Source organism: Lissotriton vulgaris, chromosome 9 (assembly GCF_964263255.1).
Source record: "Lissotriton vulgaris chromosome 9, aLisVul1.2, whole genome shotgun sequence".
In the NCBI taxonomy this organism is placed as follows: Eukaryota; Metazoa; Chordata; class Amphibia; order Caudata; family Salamandridae; genus Lissotriton; species Lissotriton vulgaris.
The window spans coordinates 1,138,233,381-1,138,251,890 of record NC_141697.1 but is presented as its reverse complement, the minus strand read 5'-3'; the positions used below and the strand labels follow the sequence as shown (position 1 = coordinate 1,138,251,890).

The 18,510-nt window shown below is 48.4% G+C and overlaps 1 protein-coding gene across 2 annotated transcripts in view; it reads left to right on the top strand.

Moving 5' to 3' along the window:
* PTPDC1 (protein tyrosine phosphatase domain containing 1) overlaps window positions 1-18,510 on the top strand; it is a 370,176-nt gene that overhangs the window by 236,581 nt on the left and 115,085 nt on the right. For both annotated transcript variants that reach the window (XM_086939169.1, XM_086939170.1), the window contains 2 exons: window positions 9,991-10,071; window positions 10,264-10,382. In XM_086939169.1, coding sequence (XP_086795295.1) covers window positions 9,991-10,071; window positions 10,264-10,382 — 200 coding nt within the window. The remainder of the gene's footprint in view (window positions 1-9,990; window positions 10,072-10,263; window positions 10,383-18,510) is intronic.

The following is an 18,510-nucleotide window of genomic DNA, read 5'->3' as shown; positions in this document are numbered from 1 at the left end:
GTAAGACTGGTATAGTGACAGCCGTTGTGACGAAAGGAACTGCTTATTTTATGCTGTTTTGACATGTTATGGTTGGAAAAGAGGTGCTTTTGCTATATTTCCAGTTTCTTAAAAATGTGTACGTTACTGAAAGGAAGATTCACCTTTAACGTTTCTTCACAAATACCCTTATTTTCTAAACCCCTCATCATTGTATGCTCTTCCCAAATCTTGTAGCTTCTGTGTCATAAACACAGGAGTCATTCACTCGGGCGCAGTAAAAGGAGCAATAAAACCAAGCTGTTAAAATTCGAGTGCATTCGAAGTTTTGGCTGCAGGCGTGCACCCTCAACGTTTTAGAGTCCATAGTTCACATGTGAGAATTCTGTCGGGATTTTTGTCCTACAAAGTCTTGCACTGAAAGATACTGTGTTTATTTATTTACTTATTTTATTACTGCACACATCAGCGTGCGCCTAGCCAGAAAGACACCAGAGCACATTATATTGAAAAGCTGTGTTACATTAGTTGTCAGAAGAATATGATAGCGACAGATAACACCAAATGCTGGCTGTCATAAACACTAGAGACCTTCATGTGGGTTCTTACAAATTGTATAGTATAATTCCATGGCATTTCCTGGAAGTGGACATCCTAAAAATGTGCCCCCCTCCCCCCATACCCTGTATTTTCTTTCCTCCTTACCATGAGGGCCTTTGATCCGCTCACGCTCCATTTTTGCTTCCTGGTGCCCCCACCCCTCCCCAATCACCCTCTCCTCGCACCAGTGCCATTTTGTTTATTTTTTTTGGCTCCAACATGGTGGAAGGCTACTTCAGAATAGTAAGATAAAAATATAAAAAATAAAGTACGCAGTTGCCGAAAAAGGCAAGTGTGAGCTAGTAGTGCTTTGCAGCTACCGCCAGGCGCTTGGCAAACCAGATATGTCTGCATGATCCTTAATGGTGAAATTCCTGCTGGGTTTAGCAATACTTTTTAAATACAGCTGATTCTGCACAACTTTCACTCCAGGTCTTAAAAAAACGGACACTTTTCTGTTGCTATGATTGTAGAAAACAACTGTTCAGTATTTCTACCTTATGTTCACACGAGGTACATTAGAAGAATAAAGCTGTTGTTAAGACAGTCGTTTTTACAACTTCCTAAATCTACATCTGTGTCGAGCAATGCCGATGTAAGATTTTTTTCAGTCCCAGGTTAGGTGATACCTGCCTTTGCCTTGTCTCGCCTCGTCCTGGTGGCTATAATAGTGCATGTGGCCCTGGTCTGCACACACAGACATGCATTTATTCCTGGCAATGCTCTCTCTCCTCCAGGGGTGCGTCAATCAATGGTGCATGTGGCACCTGGACCGTACATAGACATACATTAATTCCTGCTTCTGGCCAATGCGCTCTCTCCTCCAGGGGTGTGGCCATCAATAATGCATGTGGCACCTGGACTGCACACACAGACATGCATTATTTCCTGCCCCAGGCCATGCTCTCTCTCCCCCAGGGGTGCGTCATTCAATAGTGTATGTGACACCTGGACTGCACACACAGACATGCATTATTTCCTGCCCCAGGCCATGCTCTCTCTCCCCCAGGGGTGCGTCATTCAATAGTGTATGTGACACCTGGACTGCACACACAGACATGCATTGATTCCTGCCCCTGGCCATGCTCTCTCTCCCCCAGGGGTGCGTCATTCAATAGTGTATGTGACACCTGGACTGCACACACAGACATGCATTGATTCCTGCCCCTGGCCATGCTCTCTCTCCTCCAGGGTTTTGGCCATCATTAGTGCTTGTGGCACCCGCACCGTACACAGACATGCATTGATTCCTGCTTCTTGCCAATGCTTTCTCTCCTCCAGTGGTGCGGCCATCAATAGTGTATGTGACACCTGGACTGCACACACAGACATGCATTAATTCCTGCCCCAGGCCATGCTCTCTCTCCTCCAGGGGTTTGGCCATCATTAGTGCTTGTGGCACCCGCACCGTACATAGACATGCATTAATTCCTGCCCCAGGCCATGCTCTCGCTCTTCCAGCGGATTGGCCATCAATAGTGCTTGTGGCACCTGGATCGTACACAGACATGCATTGATTCCTGCCCCAGGCCATGCTCTCTCTCGCCCAGGGGTGCGTCATTCAATAGTGCATATGGCACCTGGACTGCACACACAGACATGCATTAATTCCTTCTTCTTGCCATGCTCTCTCTCCTCCAGGGGTTTGGCCATCAATAGTGCTTGTGGCACCTGGACCGTACATAGACATGCATTAATTCCTGCCCCAGGCCATGCTCTCGCTCTTCCAGCGGATTGGCCATCAATAGTGCTTGTGGCACCTTGACCGTACATAGACATGCATTGATTCCTGCCCCAGGCCATGCTCTCTCTCCCCCAGGGGTGCGTCATTCAATAGTGCATGTGGCACCTGGACTGCACACACAGACATGCATTAATTCCTGCTTCTTGCCAATGCTTTCTCTCCTCCAGGGGTGCGGCCATCAATAGTGCTTGTGGCACCTGGACCGTACATAGACATGCATTAATTCCTGCCCCAGGCCATGCTCTCGCTCTTCCAGCGGATTGGCCATCAATAGTGCTTGTGGCACCTTGACCGTACATAGACATGCATTAATTCCTGCTTCTTGCCAATGCTTTCTCTCCTCCAGTGGTGCGGCCATCAATAGTGTATGTGACACCTGGACTGCACACACAGACATGCATTAATTCCTGCCCGAGGCCATGCTCTCGCTCCTCCAGGGCTGCAGCCATCTATAGTGCATGTGACACCTGGACTGCACACACAGACATGCATTAATTCCTTCTTCTTGCCATGCTCTCTCTCCTCCAGGGGTTTGGCCATCAATAGTGCTTGTGGCACCTGGACCGTACATAGACATGCATTAATTCCTGCCCCAGGCCATGCTCTCGCTCTTCCAGCGGATTGGCCATCAATAGTGCTTGTGGCACCTTGACCGTACATAGACATGCATTGATTCCTGCCCCAGGCCATGCTCTCTCTCCTCCAGGGGTGCGGCCATCAATAGTGCTTGTGGCACCTGGACCGTACATAGACATGCATTAATTCCGGCCCCAGGCCATGCTCTCTCTCTCCCAGGGTTTTGGCCATCAATAGTGCTTGTGGCACCTTGACCGTACATAGACATGCATTGATTCCTGCCCCAGGCCATGCTCTCTCTCCCCCAGGGGTGCGTCATTCAATAGTGCATGTGGCACCTGGACTGCACACACAGACATGCATTAATTCCTGCCCCAGGCCATGCTCTCGCTCCTCCAGGGCTGCAGCCATCTATAGTGCATGTGACACCTGGACTGCACACACAGACATGCATTAATTCCTTCTTCTTGCCATGCTCTCTCTCCTCCAGGGGTTTGGCCATCAATAGTGCTTGTGGCACCCGCACCGTACATAGACATGCATTAATTCCTGCCCCAGGCCATGCTCTCGCTCCTCCAGGGCTGCAGCCATCTATAGTGCATGTGACACCTGGACTGCACACACAGACATGCATTAATTCCTTCTTCTTGCCATGCTCTCTCTCCTCCAGGGGTTTGGCCATCAATAGTCCTTGTGGCACCTGGACCGTACATAGACATGCATTAATTCCTGCCCCAGGCCATGCTCTCGCTCTTCCAGCGGATTGGCCATCAATAGTGCTTGTGGCACCTTGACCGTACATAGACATGCATTGATTCCTGCCTCAGGCCATGCTCTCTCTCCCCCAGGGGTGCGTCATTCAATAGTGCATGTGGCACCTGGACTGCACACACAGACATGCATTAATTCCTGCTTCTTGCCAATGCTTTCTCTCCTCCAGTGGTGCGGCCATCAATAGTGTATGTGACACCTGGACTGCACACACAGACATGCATTAATTCCTGCCCGAGGCCATGCTCTCGCTCCTCCAGGGCTGCAGCCATCTATAGTGCATGTGACACCTGGACTGCACACACAGACATGCATTAATTCCTTCTTCTTGCCATGCTCTCTCTCCTCCAGGGGTTTGGCCATCAATAGTGCTTGTGGCACCTGGACTGCACACACAGACATGCATTAATTCCTTCTTCTTGCCATGCTCTCTCTCCTCCAGGGGTTTGGCCATCAATAGTGCTTGTGGCACCCGCACCGTACATAGACATGCATTAATTCCTGCCCCAGGCCATGCTCTCGCTCTTCCAGCGGATTGGCCATCAATAGTGCTTGTGGCACCTTGACCGTACATAGACATGCATTGATTCCTGCCCCAGGCCATGCTCTCTCTCCCCCAGGGGTGCGTCATTCAATAGTGCATGTGGCACCTGGACTGCACACACAGACATGCATTAATTCCTGCTTCTTGCCAATGCTTTCTCTCCTCCAGGGGTGCGGCCATCAATAGTGCTTGTGGCACCTGGACCGTACATAGACATGCATTAATTCCTGCCCCAGGCCATGCTCTCTCTCCTCCAGGGGTTTGGCCATCATTAGTGCTTGTGGCACCTTGACCGTACATAGACATGCATTGATTCCTGCCCCAGGCCATGCTCTCTCTCCCCCAGGGGTGCGTCATTCAATAGTGCTTGTGGCACCTGGACCGTACATAGACATGCATTAATTCCTGCCCCAGGCCATGCTCTCTCTCTCCCAGGGTTTTGGCCATCAATAGTGCATGTGGCACCTTGACCGTACATAGACATGCATTGATTCCTGCCCCAGGCCATGCTCTCTCTCCCCCAGGGGTGCGTCATTCAATAGTGCATGTGGCACCTGGACTGCACACACAGACATGCATTAATTCCTGCCCCAGGCCATGCTCTCGCTCCTCCAGGGCTGCAGCCATCTATAGTGCATGTGACACCTGGACTGCACACACAGACATGCATTAATTCCTGCTTCTTGCCCAAAAAAAAAAAAAGATTCTTTATGAACAATTAAAGTACTGTTGTGGAGTCCCAGGCATGCCTTACCCTGCCCAAGAAAATCTTGAAAAATGATTTAAAAATCATGGATTTTTCAAAACAATTCCCCACAATGTGCTAAAGAGTTCTTTATATTATAGGCAGTTGATGAAAAACCTGGTTATACAATTCTACATGGCCCATCAATAGTTCTAGCACAGAGCCGTATTAGCTGTCAGGCCAGCCCCTTCGTAGTACACGTGTGCACATCCACCTAAAAAGAAGTGCATTTCGCGTCACAGATTGTGTGCCGATGCATTGCTTTGCCAATACTTTGTTTTCTGTATCTTTCTCTAAATTTCTTTTTAGCCATGCTATGTTTATAAACCTTTTTTCCCAGGTTGAGTAATTCAAAACCAATAGTACATTCTCTTTGTGCCAATGGTAATAATATTTACCTATGATGGGCTTTCAAACCAAAAATGGATTCTTTGTTGTTAGTACGCCTGCCTGCTAAGAAGCATATTTCTGTGCTATTACAATCATATGCAATTGGTAATTTAGTTTTAAATTGAAACATTATTAGTACAAGTGTATGGCCGCCATGTTTAGGCAACACCTTATTTTCTTTTTTTCCCCATTAGTTTTGTGACATATACCTATAAATATAAAGTGAAAAAATAACCATTACACGGCTCACCAAGGTTAGACCTATTTACTTTGATAATGCTTGTTTGTCAAAATGTATACATGGCAGCTTTTTTTACCTATTTTCCCAATCCTGCATCTTCACTGCAAGTTCTAAGTCTTATTTATTTTCTGGATTTCTGCTTGGAGTGACATAGTGGGAAAATCAAAAATAATGCAAATCTTATAATCAGAGGCCAGATACACCGAAGTAAGCAAATCCTAGTGGCTCAGACAGTGGCGTTGCTGCTCAATTGTATAGAAACCACTAGATGAGACAGGTCTCCTCATGCTTAGGCCTGAGACATTAATAGTGATATTGTCATAGCAAGTTTTATTAATTTTGATGATGACATTCCTTCACACGAATCTTTAACTGCCAGAGCACTAACAGCCTCCTAGCATCAAGCAACCAAGGTAAGCAATACACCCCCTGAACTCAGGAGAAATTATCGCGCCAATACCAGCTTTGAAATGGATTTAATAAACTCTGACTTTTTCGTAAATTACTGCATAGTAGTTTCGTAAAATGCAGACGTTTTATTATCATATACAGAATTTTCAATATTAACTCTAATTCTCTCAAACGGAAACTTGACATTTCATGGAAAAAAACAGTTTTTTGTACACTGAAGTATTACAAATTTTTTAGTACTGTCAAACACGGATAGATTCTTCTTTTCTTACCCATTTCCTTTAATCAAATACCAGTGATTGCTGTGATAGGCTAAGGGTTTTCGTCTTTGTTAGGGCAGGGGGAGACAGAATGATATCATTAAGTGCCACAGTTGGTCAAGGATGGGTAAAGGTGTTTCAAGGCCACCCTAATGTTATGGACAGCCATAGCATGTTAACAAAATCCATAATAAAGCATAGAAGCACAGCATCATGCCAGAGATATTAGGAATGTTGCTTCGAATACCCATAGTAGTCTTGGAGTGTTAATATTACACCAGTGATGATCAAATTATCAGCAAAAATGACCACAGTGTCGCATATATGGGCCATTATTTTACCAGGGATAATCAGAATGTCACTGAAAATACCCATATGTCCTGGTTTGTCTAATAATATGTGAAAGATAGCTAGATTGCCAGCAAAAATGCTCATATGTTATAAAAGAGCCACCATTAAAACCACAGGTGGTCAGAATTCATGGTATGCCACCGCCCGCTCTTTCACCGCTGGCCGGCTGCCAGATTACGAGTTTTCTCCTTCTCTGCCGGGTGGTCCTTTGGCGTTCCGATGGCAGTGCTTTTTAAAAAGGCACTGCCATCGGAACGCCAAAGCAAGTTCATGTACTCATCCCCATGGCCCTGAAGCACCAGGGGGCCTGTTGGGCCCCCTTAGTTCACCCCATGAAAAGACGGGCAGTGAGGAAACTCATAATATGCTTAGTGGCGCTACAACGGCACCGCCAGCAAATTTCTGCCTCACACTGCTGCAACACAGAGTTTGGGAACAGCGGTTCCCAAACTCAAAATAGGGCGGTCGAACCGCTGGTGAGGCATAGCCGCCGTGCCACTGCCACAGCAGGATTGGTGTTCCTATGGACCTCCAAATTTGTAATCCCCCACTTCATTTCCATAGGAATCACATGTTTTCTTATTGCATCAATCAATCAATCAATCAAAGACATTTATAGAGCGCACTACATACCCGTAGGGTCTCAAGGCGCTGGGGGTGGGGGGGTGCCGCTACTGCTCGAACAGCCAGGTCTTCAGCTTCTTCCTGAAGGAGAGGTGGTCTTGGGTCAGGCGCAGGTCGGACGGGAGGGAGTTCCAGGTCTTGGCGGCCAGGTAGGAGAAGGACCTTCCTCCTGTAGTCGCTCTTCGGATGCAGGGGACGGCGGCGAGGGCGTGGTTGGCTGATCGGAGGTGGCGTTTGGGAGCGTAGAAGTTGATTCGGCTGTTGAGGTAGCTCGGGCCTTGGTCGTGTAGGGCTTTGTGTGCGTGGGTGAGGAGGCGGAAGGTGATTCTTTTGTTGACGGGGAGCCAGTGTAGGTCTCTCAGATGTCCGGAGATGTGGCTGGTTCGTGGGATGTCGAGGATGAGTCTGGCTGAGGCGTTCTGGATCCGCTGGAGTCTCTTCTGGAGCTTGGCGGTGGTACCGGCGTAGAGGGCGTTGTCGTAGTCCAGTCGGCTAGTGACGAGGGCCTGGGTGACGGTCTTCCTGGTCTCGGTGGGGATCCACCAGAAGATCTTCCGTAGCATGCGTAGGATGTTGAAGCACGCCGAGGAGACGTTGTTGACTTGCCTGGTCATGGAGAGGGAGGAGTCCAGGATGAAGCCCAGGTTGCGTGCATGGTCTGTCGGTTTGGGTGCGGTGCCCTGGGCGGGAGGCCACCAGGAGTCGTCCCAGGCGGAGGGTGAGGAGCCCAGGATGAGGACCTCCGTCTTGTCTGAGTTCAGTTTCAGGCGGCTGGTCGTCATCCACTCGGCTACCTCTTTCATCCCTTCGTGCAGGTTGGCTCTGGCGGCGGCGGGGTCGTTGGTCAGGGAGAGGATCAGCTGGGTGTCGTCGGCGTAGGAGATTATGCTGAGGTTGTGTTGGCGTGCGATGGCCGCAAGGGGGCTCATGTAGACGTTGAAGAGGGTGGGGCTCAGTGAGGATCCTTGAGGGACGCCGCAGATGACTTCGGTGGCCTCTGACTTGTACGGTGGTAGGCGGACTCTCTGTGTTCTTCCGTCGAGGAAGGAGATGATCCATTCCAGAGCCTTGTCCTGGATTCCGACGTTGCTGAGGCGCTGTACTAGGGTGCGGTGGCAGACAGTGTCGAATGCCGCGGAGAGGTCTAGGAGGATGAGGGCCGCTGTTTCTCCGTTGTCCATCAGGGCTCGGATGTCATCGGTGGCGGCGATGAGGGCGGTCTCGGTGCTGTGGTTGGCTCGGAAGCCAGACTGTGAGGGGTCGAGGGATCCATTCGTCTCGAGGAAGGCGGCCAGCTGCTTGTTGGCGGTCTTCTCGATGACTTTGGCTGGAAACGGGAGGAGCGAGATGGGGCGGTAATTCTTGAGTTCGGTGGGGTCCGCTGTGGGTTTCTTGAGTAGAGCGCTGAGTTCGGCGTGCTTCCAGCTCTCAGGGAAGGTGGCGGTGTCGAAGGATGTGTTGATGATGTCGCGCAGGTGGGGTGCGATGACAGCGTCGGCCTTGTTGAAGACGTGGTGAGGGCAGGGCTCGGTCGGCGATCCGGAGTGGATGGAGTTCATCGTGCGGATGGTGTCTTCGGTGCTGATCGGGGTCCAGGCGTGGAGGGTGGTGGTGGGGGGTGGTTGTTCGGTCGTGGTGTGCGTTGGTTGGTTGTTGAAGCTGTTGTGTATGTCCGCGATCTTGTTGTGGAAGTATGAGGCGAGGGAGTTGCAGAGGTCTTGCGATGGGGTGATGTCGTTGTTTCCTGCGCTGGGGTTGGATAGCTCTTTCACGATGTTGAAGAGTTCCTTGCAGTTGTGTGCGTTGTTGTCCAGCCGGTCCTTGAATGCAGTTTTCTTGGCGGCGCGGATCAGCTGGTGGTGCTTCCGAGTGGCCAGCTTGAAGGTGGTCCTGTTGTCCGGTGTAGGTTCCCTTCTCCAGACTTTCTCGAGGGCTCTGCAGTTCTTCTTGGAGCTCTTGAGTTCGTCGGTGAACCATGGGGCTTTCTTGCTGCCGGGTCTGCTGGGCGGGGTCCTCAGCGGGGCGAGCTCGTCCGCGCAGTTGCTGATCCACTTTGTGAGGTTGTCGGCGGCCTGGCTGGGGTTCGCTGAGCTGGCAGGAGGGTGCTGGCTCAGGGAGGTGGCGAGCTGGTCTGCTGTGATCTTGTTCCAGCTTCTGCGAGCAGCCTGTTGCTGGTGGTGGTGGGTCGTCGTTCTTTTGAAGGTGAAGTGGACGCAGCTGTGGTCCGTCCATTGAAGCTTACGTGTTGTGTATACGTGTTGTGTATAATAAAAGTGCGGTCTAGATAATTTGAACGTTCTCAGGCCATTGGAGATGAGTTCTGATTTTAATTGGCCCTCCCACCCGGTAAGGCGATGCTGTTCCTTGTGCAGTTCGCCAAGATTGATCGTGCTGCTATACATAATATTACCTGTTCCGTACTCCACTGCCCTGTTAACAATGGTCGCTTTCCATGAAATGCCCATAGCAAAATAATCCTATGCGGCACAATAAGTGTGCCGGAAAGACCTACGTCCCAATCATTGCTCCTTCTGGAGGGACCTGCATCCTAGTGAGACTCAAATGGAATGAAGCTGAGATCCCCCCCCAAGCTGCCCTTGAGTAGGGATCTGTAGCAAACGACCGGTTGTCCAGACTGTCTGCATTGCAAAGTACAAAGCAACAGGACCCAGGTGTACCTGGTTCTTGTAGTTTAATTATCCACAATGAAATTAAAACAAATTGAGCTTTCTTTTCTTTTCTTTTTTTTTACAGGATTACTGAAAACATACTAGCAATGGCACGCCCCTCGACTGAAATCCTCGAAAAATATAACATCATTGCACAATTTCAAAGGTGCCCATCTCTCTTTAATCCCAGCCTGTAATCATTTTGTAATCCAATGTTAATGTGTATAGCTAACCTATTTGCATGAAGCCTTTTGCTTTCCATCATAATTTTCCCGAGCTGGCCGTTTTGTGGTTTTAGTCTGTGTAAATGTGTACAGTGATGAACTAAATAATGTCATTGATTTGTTCCTTGCCTAAGATGCCGCATTAAGACCGTCATTAACCTCCAGCGTCCCGGGGAGCACGCCAGCTGTGGCAATCCGCTGGAGCACGAGAGCGGCTTCACCTACCTTCCCGAGGCTTTCATGGAGGCTGAAAGTAAGTTCCGCCCTGCTGCTGCGCTCATGAAATCTTAAACACATGCAGAACGGCGGCTGCTGAGTCTGGGGCCGACGGGGGCTGGGTCTAAGAGGAGTCACACAGTGCACCTCTATGAATATCGGCGAGCACTGTAATCCAGGCAGAAACGATTGTGTCACCAGTGAAATGCACTTGAGAGTCATTTCCCTCTACAGAAGTGTTGGCCCCATCGTAAGAGCAGTGCTTACAGAAACTCAGAATCAACGCGTTGTATCTGTCAGAGGTAAAACCTGTGCCACTTAGCTGCCGTCGAGTGCACCTGGAAAATTGCATGGGTTTTGTGACTCACCTTTAAATCCTAAAATAGGTAGTGACGGGTCGCACTTGTGTGCAGTTGTTTAACACATTTAAAGTTGGGATTGTCATACGCTTGTCAATTACTGTGTTGGGAACGTTTGAGCCAGTGAATCATCGCTTAAAAATGATTCATTTTGAAAGGTATCCTTAATAACTTGAATGTAGATGGGGGCACAGCATCCTTTCAGAGCAGAGTTGGCGCAGTGGGCAGAAATGCCGGGCCATAGTAATGTCAAGGCCTGCACTTGAAAACCAAATGAGACGAGGGGGCTGACGTAAGGTAAAACACTGAGTTTTCTTCTCCACAAACCCTGAAGAGTTTATTAAAAATTAGAGGTCTGAATTAGACTTTAGCGGGTGGGGTAAATCCGTCGGTATGCCGGAGTGATTTACTCCCACCATACTGGGGTGAGGGTCTTTTACCTACCAAGTTTAGCCACGTATGCCGGCCATTGGATATCTCTTATTATTGACATTCATATCAATGTTCTAAAATTTTGACAGACAGCACCGCCATAATTATGGTACCATCTGTCTAACTTTTAACAAGTTTTTGTATTTTCAAAAACAAAAATACCACAGCTGGATTTTGTTTGGAAAATACACAAACTAATGACCACCTTACCATTGGAGTTTTGTCCCATAGTTTGGGGATCATTTTGCAGTTTTCATTGCCCCTTACCGCTAGGTACATTCTAATCAGTCCAGCGCTCACTCTAGATCGGGGGGGGGGGGGGGGGGAAATCGAATCATCCAAACCTCCGATGCCCATACACCATCGGGCAGTTGGAGGAACATGTCAGCGAAGGAGACGGAGTAGCCTCCGTTGCGGACATGTTTAAGGTCCACCTGTCCGTAAATCAGGTGGGTGAACCTTCAAATAGATACAAACAAATACAATGTAGTGATAAAAAGCATAATTCTGCCCTGAGTACTTTGTGTTATGATTCTGCAGTGTTCACAAACTCAAATATTTGAGGTCTGTAGCTGTTTTCTTTTCTTGGATCAGCAACGGCTCATGGTATCTGTCTTTTAGCTTCAACCCCTGTGACTTTTTTTGCTTCCTCAGCTCACAATAGACTAACGCCATTGTGTTGGCATCTTACAACCTTCATAAGAACCAAGTTTTACTGGTATTGTTTGCCAAACCACAACAGTGGGTCACTACTCCAAAATTCTTTCAGTTCTCTTGTGTGAAAATTGTGGATAACTGGAGTGCCAAGAGTCAGAATGAATTTACCTCTCATACAGGCATATGCATCAAAGTAAATACCAGGAGCAAAGGGGCAGATTCTCAGAATCTGCCCCTTTGCTCCCGGTATTTTTGCATTTGGGATGCATCATCCCAAATGCAAAAATCGCAATTTAAGGAATCTCTAAATTGAGATTGCATTTAAGGAATCCCAAATTGAGATTCCTTAAATGCAATGCATGAAAGTCAAAAAAATAGCGAATTCGCTAATAGGGGGAGCAAATTACCATGAAGTTGGACTTCATGGTAATTTGCTAAAACTTTGAAAAAAGCACTTTTGTGCATTTTTCAAAGTTTCATGTTGCGCACACACATGCCCTTAGGGCATATGTGTGTGCAATATATGTGCATAGATCAATTTCAGGGGTGCAACAGGGTGTCATTTTGACACCCTTGAAATTGCATGAGCAATTTGCGAGTATCTACTGGTACTCGCAAATTGCTCATGCAATCTCCAATACATTCCTATGGGCCTGTAGGCCCATAGGAATGAATGGAACAGCATTCCTTAATTGCGACTAGCAATTTGCGAGTAGCAATTAAGGAATGTTAAGGAATCGCTATTTTAATAGCGATTCCTACATGCATAGGCTTTTGCTATTCCTAAATAGCGATTCCTTAAAAATCGCTATTTAGGAATAGCAAAAGGCTACGTTGATGCATCTGCCAGATAGACGATTAACAGAGCTTTTTGTTATATCGCAGTTGGTGTAAAAAAGAGGAAAGAATTCAAGAATTTTTCTATGCCAATGGATTTCAAGAACAGCTATGCAATATATTTTGTGTGGACACTATTGGGACATTGCTTCCATGAAACTGTTCTTAAAGAATATTTGTATAACAGTTTATCTTCTTCCATGAAACTGTTCTTGAAGATTATTTGTATAACGGTCTATCTTCCTACATATATGGGAATATTGTTCTTTTTTCTTATATAAACAGCCATATGATAATCTCACATGTAAAGGATGGTCAATAAATATAACTGTGAGATTTCATGTGTTCTCTAGTATATATTTTTTCTTTTGTGCTATCCATTGGAAAACAACGTTTCAAATCATAGTATAGAAGTCTTCCTTCATTAATGCATATTTGCTTTTGAAATTATTAAATTGGTTATCCTAATAATCCCTTTGGAAAATAAGCAATATGTATGCTCAGTGGCAGTCTGCTGCAACAGTTAAATTATTTGAATGTTTTATATCAAGACTATGGCGCAAAAAAGAAAAAGAAAATATGCCAACTCTAAATGTCGTTTCTGTGTGATTAAAATACCAACCCTTTCAGTTCTGCCTTCCATGTTAATATTTTTTCTGAAGGAGAGAGGAAAGTCACCATCTAATGAAACACTCAAATCGCAGGCAGCTACTATGGGACCAAGGGCCAGGGACGCTGCAAGTTTGACCATAGACAAGCGTCGTTTGATTTATACAAGGGTGGCCCTTATGACCCTTCTGCCCAAGGGAAGGTGTTATGGGGAGAGAATATCAGTCCCGGATGAGGGAGGATTAGGTTCTTGTCCTTTATGTGGCTGGACCACTGAGAGTCCCTTCTTTGCTGAAGTGCCGCCACCAGAGTTGTCTTCCTCCAGGTACTCCGGAATTGAGCAGGGGTAGAGGATTCCCAGGACTAAGGATACCCTCTTTTGACCATTGGTGATCGCCTGTACCCTGAATAAACATAGTCTGGAGATTAACCGCATCGCTGCTGCGGTTATTTTTGCGCTGTGCGGCTGTTTTCTAATTACCGTGTTACATGACGAGCTCAGCTCGTCATCCGCACACGTCACCCGTGGCTGATGACGAGCTGAGCTCGTCACCCGCATCGAAGGGGTTAAGGAGATGATCAGGACAGCCCAGGTGGACTGTTTATTTATCACAGAGACCTGGGCCAAGGAGGACTCGGGCCCAGATTTCACTAGTGCCACACCACCAGCCTTTGAGGTGCTGAGATTGGACAGAAGTGCACGGAGGTGGGTAGACCTGGCCATTATATGTAGAGATGTGTTGAGATGCACACTTGAGAATGTCAACACTGCCATTGAAGGGTGTGAGGTGGGACACTTTAAAATAAAAAGTAAGCAGTGAGTACTATTGGAGGGACTGCTGGCTTATTGTCCGCCAGGTCCCAAATAGGAATTCATTTCTAACTTGCACCAAGTGCTTGGGCCTTTTTTTGTTTGCAATAATGTCCTAATTCTGGGTGATTTTAATCTTTGCCTGGAGGAAGAGTGGGACCAAGATATTTGGGCTTTCCTGGATCTCATTCGCAACTTCTGCTTGACTCAACGAGCCATGTATGCTACTCATAAAGCCAGTTATACGTTAGACAGGATTCTTTTCAAGCTAGAAACCCTGATAATGGGCGAGTGTTATGGCATTATCCTAGTCTGATTATAGCCTGGTTTAATTTCAAGTGGATATGGCATGCATGAGAGAAAGTTCACAGAGTACCATTAAGAGTATCTGCAACTGGGGAAAACTACAGTGGGGGTGCTCGCTAACACTGTTGAACAGTGTAAGGAAAAGGCTCTGAGAGGCCCAGGTTGTCCCCGCAGAGAATTTCAATGATTGGGTTAGGTCAGCGTTGGAGGAGGTGTTGCCTCTGACTAGGGTCAGTCCAAAGAGCAGGAAGAAACCATCAACCCTGTGTTTTTTTTAAGGAGTTCAAGGAGCTCCAAAGACAATGTAGGAGGCAAGAGCATAAATGGAGACTAGTTCCGGAACTGGCAGAGAAAATCAAACTGAGGGAGCTCACTCTCAAATATAAACGTGAGATTAAAATAGCCAAATCCGCTTATTTCTCCCTTAGGAAAAGGTCCGCCATCAATGTCCCAAGACAACTTTTTAATACTGCCCATCTCTTGATGTCACCTCCCATGTATCAGGGGATGGAAAATTCCCAGGTCTTCTGCAATAAAGTAGCCATGTTCTTTAAGGATAAGTTCACGAAGATCTATGCTGATTTTCCTGTGATCACCACTAGCCCTGTAGAGTCTAGGATATTGCAGCCGGTTATTGAGGAAGGTGGAGCCCATGAGCCTTCTAACCTTGATTCGTTAGCCAGATTCTCCACACTGACGGCACCTAAAATTTAAATCTTGTAAGGTGGCAATACCTTGGGTTCTCCTGATGACCTCTGTTCCCCCAGGGTCCTGCGGCTATTTCCAGATCTTATGGCAGAGGCCTTGGAGAAGACTTATGCGGATGTCCTGGACTCAGGGTTGCACCACCAGACCTGGAAGGAGGCGGTTCCCTTAAAGAAGAAACCCAAGGGAGACTCATGCGATTTAACAATGTGCACCCTATTTCCTTATTTCGTGCTCCTGGTAAGATCTTGGAGAAGCATTTAAACCAGGAATTAGCTAAGTACCTATTTGATCAAGAACTCCTAGACCTTTTTCAAAACAGGTTCAGGAGAAATCATAGTGTTGAATCAGCACTTATAGCTACCTCTGATGTTATTCATAGACAAGTAGATCAGGGAGGCGCAGCAATCCTCTTTTTGCTTGACCTGTCTGCAGCCTATTGACACCATATTGTCATCTTTATTGGTGCAGAGGCTGCGACAGGCAAGGCTGAAGGGGGTGGCTCTTAGACTGTTGGAATCTTTCCTATGGAATAGAACGAACTGACCCAGCTGCAGAGAATTCAGAGCACACCCATCAGCTTCCTTGTGGGGTTATTGAAAAAACCCTCTCTGGATCATAGTAACCCTGTAAACTATCGCCCCATCTCTCTTCTCCCAGCCATCGCCAAAGTCTGTGAGAAAATTGTTAATAAACAATTAACAGGCTTTGTAGAGAGTGAGGCATTATTACACCCTGCACAGTCAGGATTTCGATCCACTCATAGCACTGAAACTGTACTAGTAGAGGTGTCAGAAGCCATTCGGGAGTGCCTGGACGCTGGCGGAAGAGCGGCTCTTGTTTTGTTAGATCTCTCTGCAGCGTTCGACACTGTGCCGCATGCCCTTCTCCTGGCTCGGTTAGCAGGGATTGGTGTCTCCGGCACAGTGTGGGCATGGCTTAAGTCCTTCCTGGAAGACCGTATCAAGCAGATTTGGCTTTCCCGTGTTCTTCCCCCCCCAACCATTCACGACCGGGGTTCCAGAGGGCTCCGTCCTTAATCAATCAATCAATCAAGGCATTTATAGAGCGCACTACTTACCCGGAGGGTCTCAAGGCGCTTGGAGGGGGGGGGGGAGGGGTTCCGCTACTGCTCGAACAGCCAGGTCTTGAGTTTCTTCCTGAAGGAGAGGTGGTCTTGGGTCAGGCGGAGGTCGGTTGGGAGGGTGTTCCAGGTCTTGGCGGCCAGGTAGGAGAAGGACCTTCCTCCTGTTGTCGCTCTTCGGATGCGGGGGACGGCGGCGAGGGCGTGGTTGGTCGATCGGAGGGGGCGTTTGGGAGCGTAGAAGTTGAGGCGGTTGTTGAGGTAGCTCGGGCCTTGGTCGTGTAGGGCTTTGTGTGCGTGGGTGAGGAGACGGAAGGTGATTCTCTTGTTGACGGGGAGCCAGTGCAGGTCTCTCAGATGTCCGGAGATGTGGCTGCGTCGGGGGATGTCGAGGATGAGTCTGGCTGAGGCGTTCTGGATCCGCTGGAGTCTCTTCTGGAGCTTGGCGGTGGTTCCGGCGTAGAGGGCGTTGCCGTAGTCCAGTCGGCTGGTGACGAGGGCCTGGGTGACCGTCTTCCTGGTCTCGGTGGGGATCCACCGGAAGATCTTCCGTAGCATGCGCAGGATGTTGAAACAGGACGCGGAGACGGCGTTGACTTGTCTGGTCATGGAGAGGGAGGAGTCCAGGATGAAGCCCAGGTTGCGTGCGTGGTCTGTCGGTTTGGGTGCGGTGACCAGGGCGGGGGGCCACCAGGAGTCGTCCCAGGCGGAGGGCGAGGAGCCCAGGATGAGGACTTCCGTCTTGTCTGAGTTCAGTTTCAGGCGGCTGGTCGTCATCCACTCGGCTACGTCTTTCATCCCTTCGTGGAGGTTGGTTCTGGCGGCGGCGGGGTCGTTGGTCAAGGAGAGGATCAGCTGGGTGTCGTCGGCGTAGGAGATGATGTTGAGGTTGTGTTGGCGTGCGATGGCCGCAAGGGGGCTCATGTAGACGTTGAAGAGGGTGGGGCTGAGCGAGGAGCCCTGAGGAACGCCACAGATGACTTCCGTGGCTGCAGATCTGAACGGTGGTAGGCGGACTCTCTGTGTCCTTCCAGCGAGGAAGGAGATGATCCACTCCAGGGCCTTCTCCTGTATTCCGATGTTGCTGAGGCGCTGCACTAGGGTGCGGTGGCAAACAGTGTCGAACGCCGCGGAGAGGTCTAGGAGGATGAGGGCCGCTGTTTCACCATTGTCCAGCAGGGCTCGGATGTCATCGGTGGCAGCGATGAGGGCTTAGCCCTCTCCTCTTCAATATCTATATTACACCTCTGATATATTTGGCTGAGGAGTTAGGGGCTAAGGTTATGGCCTACGCTGATGACACACAGTTGCTTTTTACCTGGGATAAGATCTCGCTTTCTGTTACAACGGCTCAACACTGTCTCGCTGCAGTTTTCAGCTGGCTGGCAGATGCCCAGCTGAAATGCAACGAACAAAAATCTGAGATTCTGCTCTTTGGCAAATTTCCATCTAACTTTCGCCAACTCTTGTGGCCTCCACACTCATTGCTGCCAACCTCCACGCGTCAGCCTGCTTTCTTTTTCAACACATATTAACAAACTGACTGGTTGCTGCTTTGGTCTCTTTAAAACCCTGAGGAGTTTCTTCCAACTGCTTCTGCAAGCAGCGAAAGCGACGGTAGTCTGCGCCTTGATCTTGTCTCGCTTGGATTATGCAAGTGCTCTTTACATTGGCATCCCGACCTATTTGTTAAAGTGACTCCAGGTCGTGCAGAACACAACGGCTAAACTGCTGTTAGGCATCTCGTCTAGGATCAGTGTACAACATCATTTGCATTCTCTTCACTGGCTCCCTGTGGCGCACAGAGTCAGGTTTAAAGTTCTGGTTTTGGCCCACCGTGCCCTCCATAAGCTTGGCCTTGTATACCTGCAGAGACGCTTTTCCTTTTATCTTCCTGCACGTGCTCTTCGTTCTCAGTCCTTCGCTTGGCCCGAGTTCCTCGTTACAAGCTTCAGTGGCTTGTAGGTAGCTCCTTTACTGTGAAGGCCAGCTCGGCCTGGATTCACTCCACCTTGAACTTCGCTCCATCCAGGACACAGCACTGTTTAAACGGAAACTGAAGACCCACTTGTTTGTCTAATTTGACTTTTCTGTCCTCCTCCCTTTCGGTCCCCTCTCTTCTCTCTCACCTGTGGCTCTGCGCCGGGACACTCATGAGTATCTGTGCGCGTTATAAATTATAATAACATAACATACCATAACATAACATAACAAAGGTTCATATTTTAGCCCCACTTTATTTAATTAGTATGTTGCCCCTTTAGCTAAACTAGTACGTTCTTTTGGTTCCAGGTATCTTCCTATGTGTCCATATCCGATGACTGGGATGAGGTTCAGGGCTTGTATGCGGGAGATCAGCAGATGG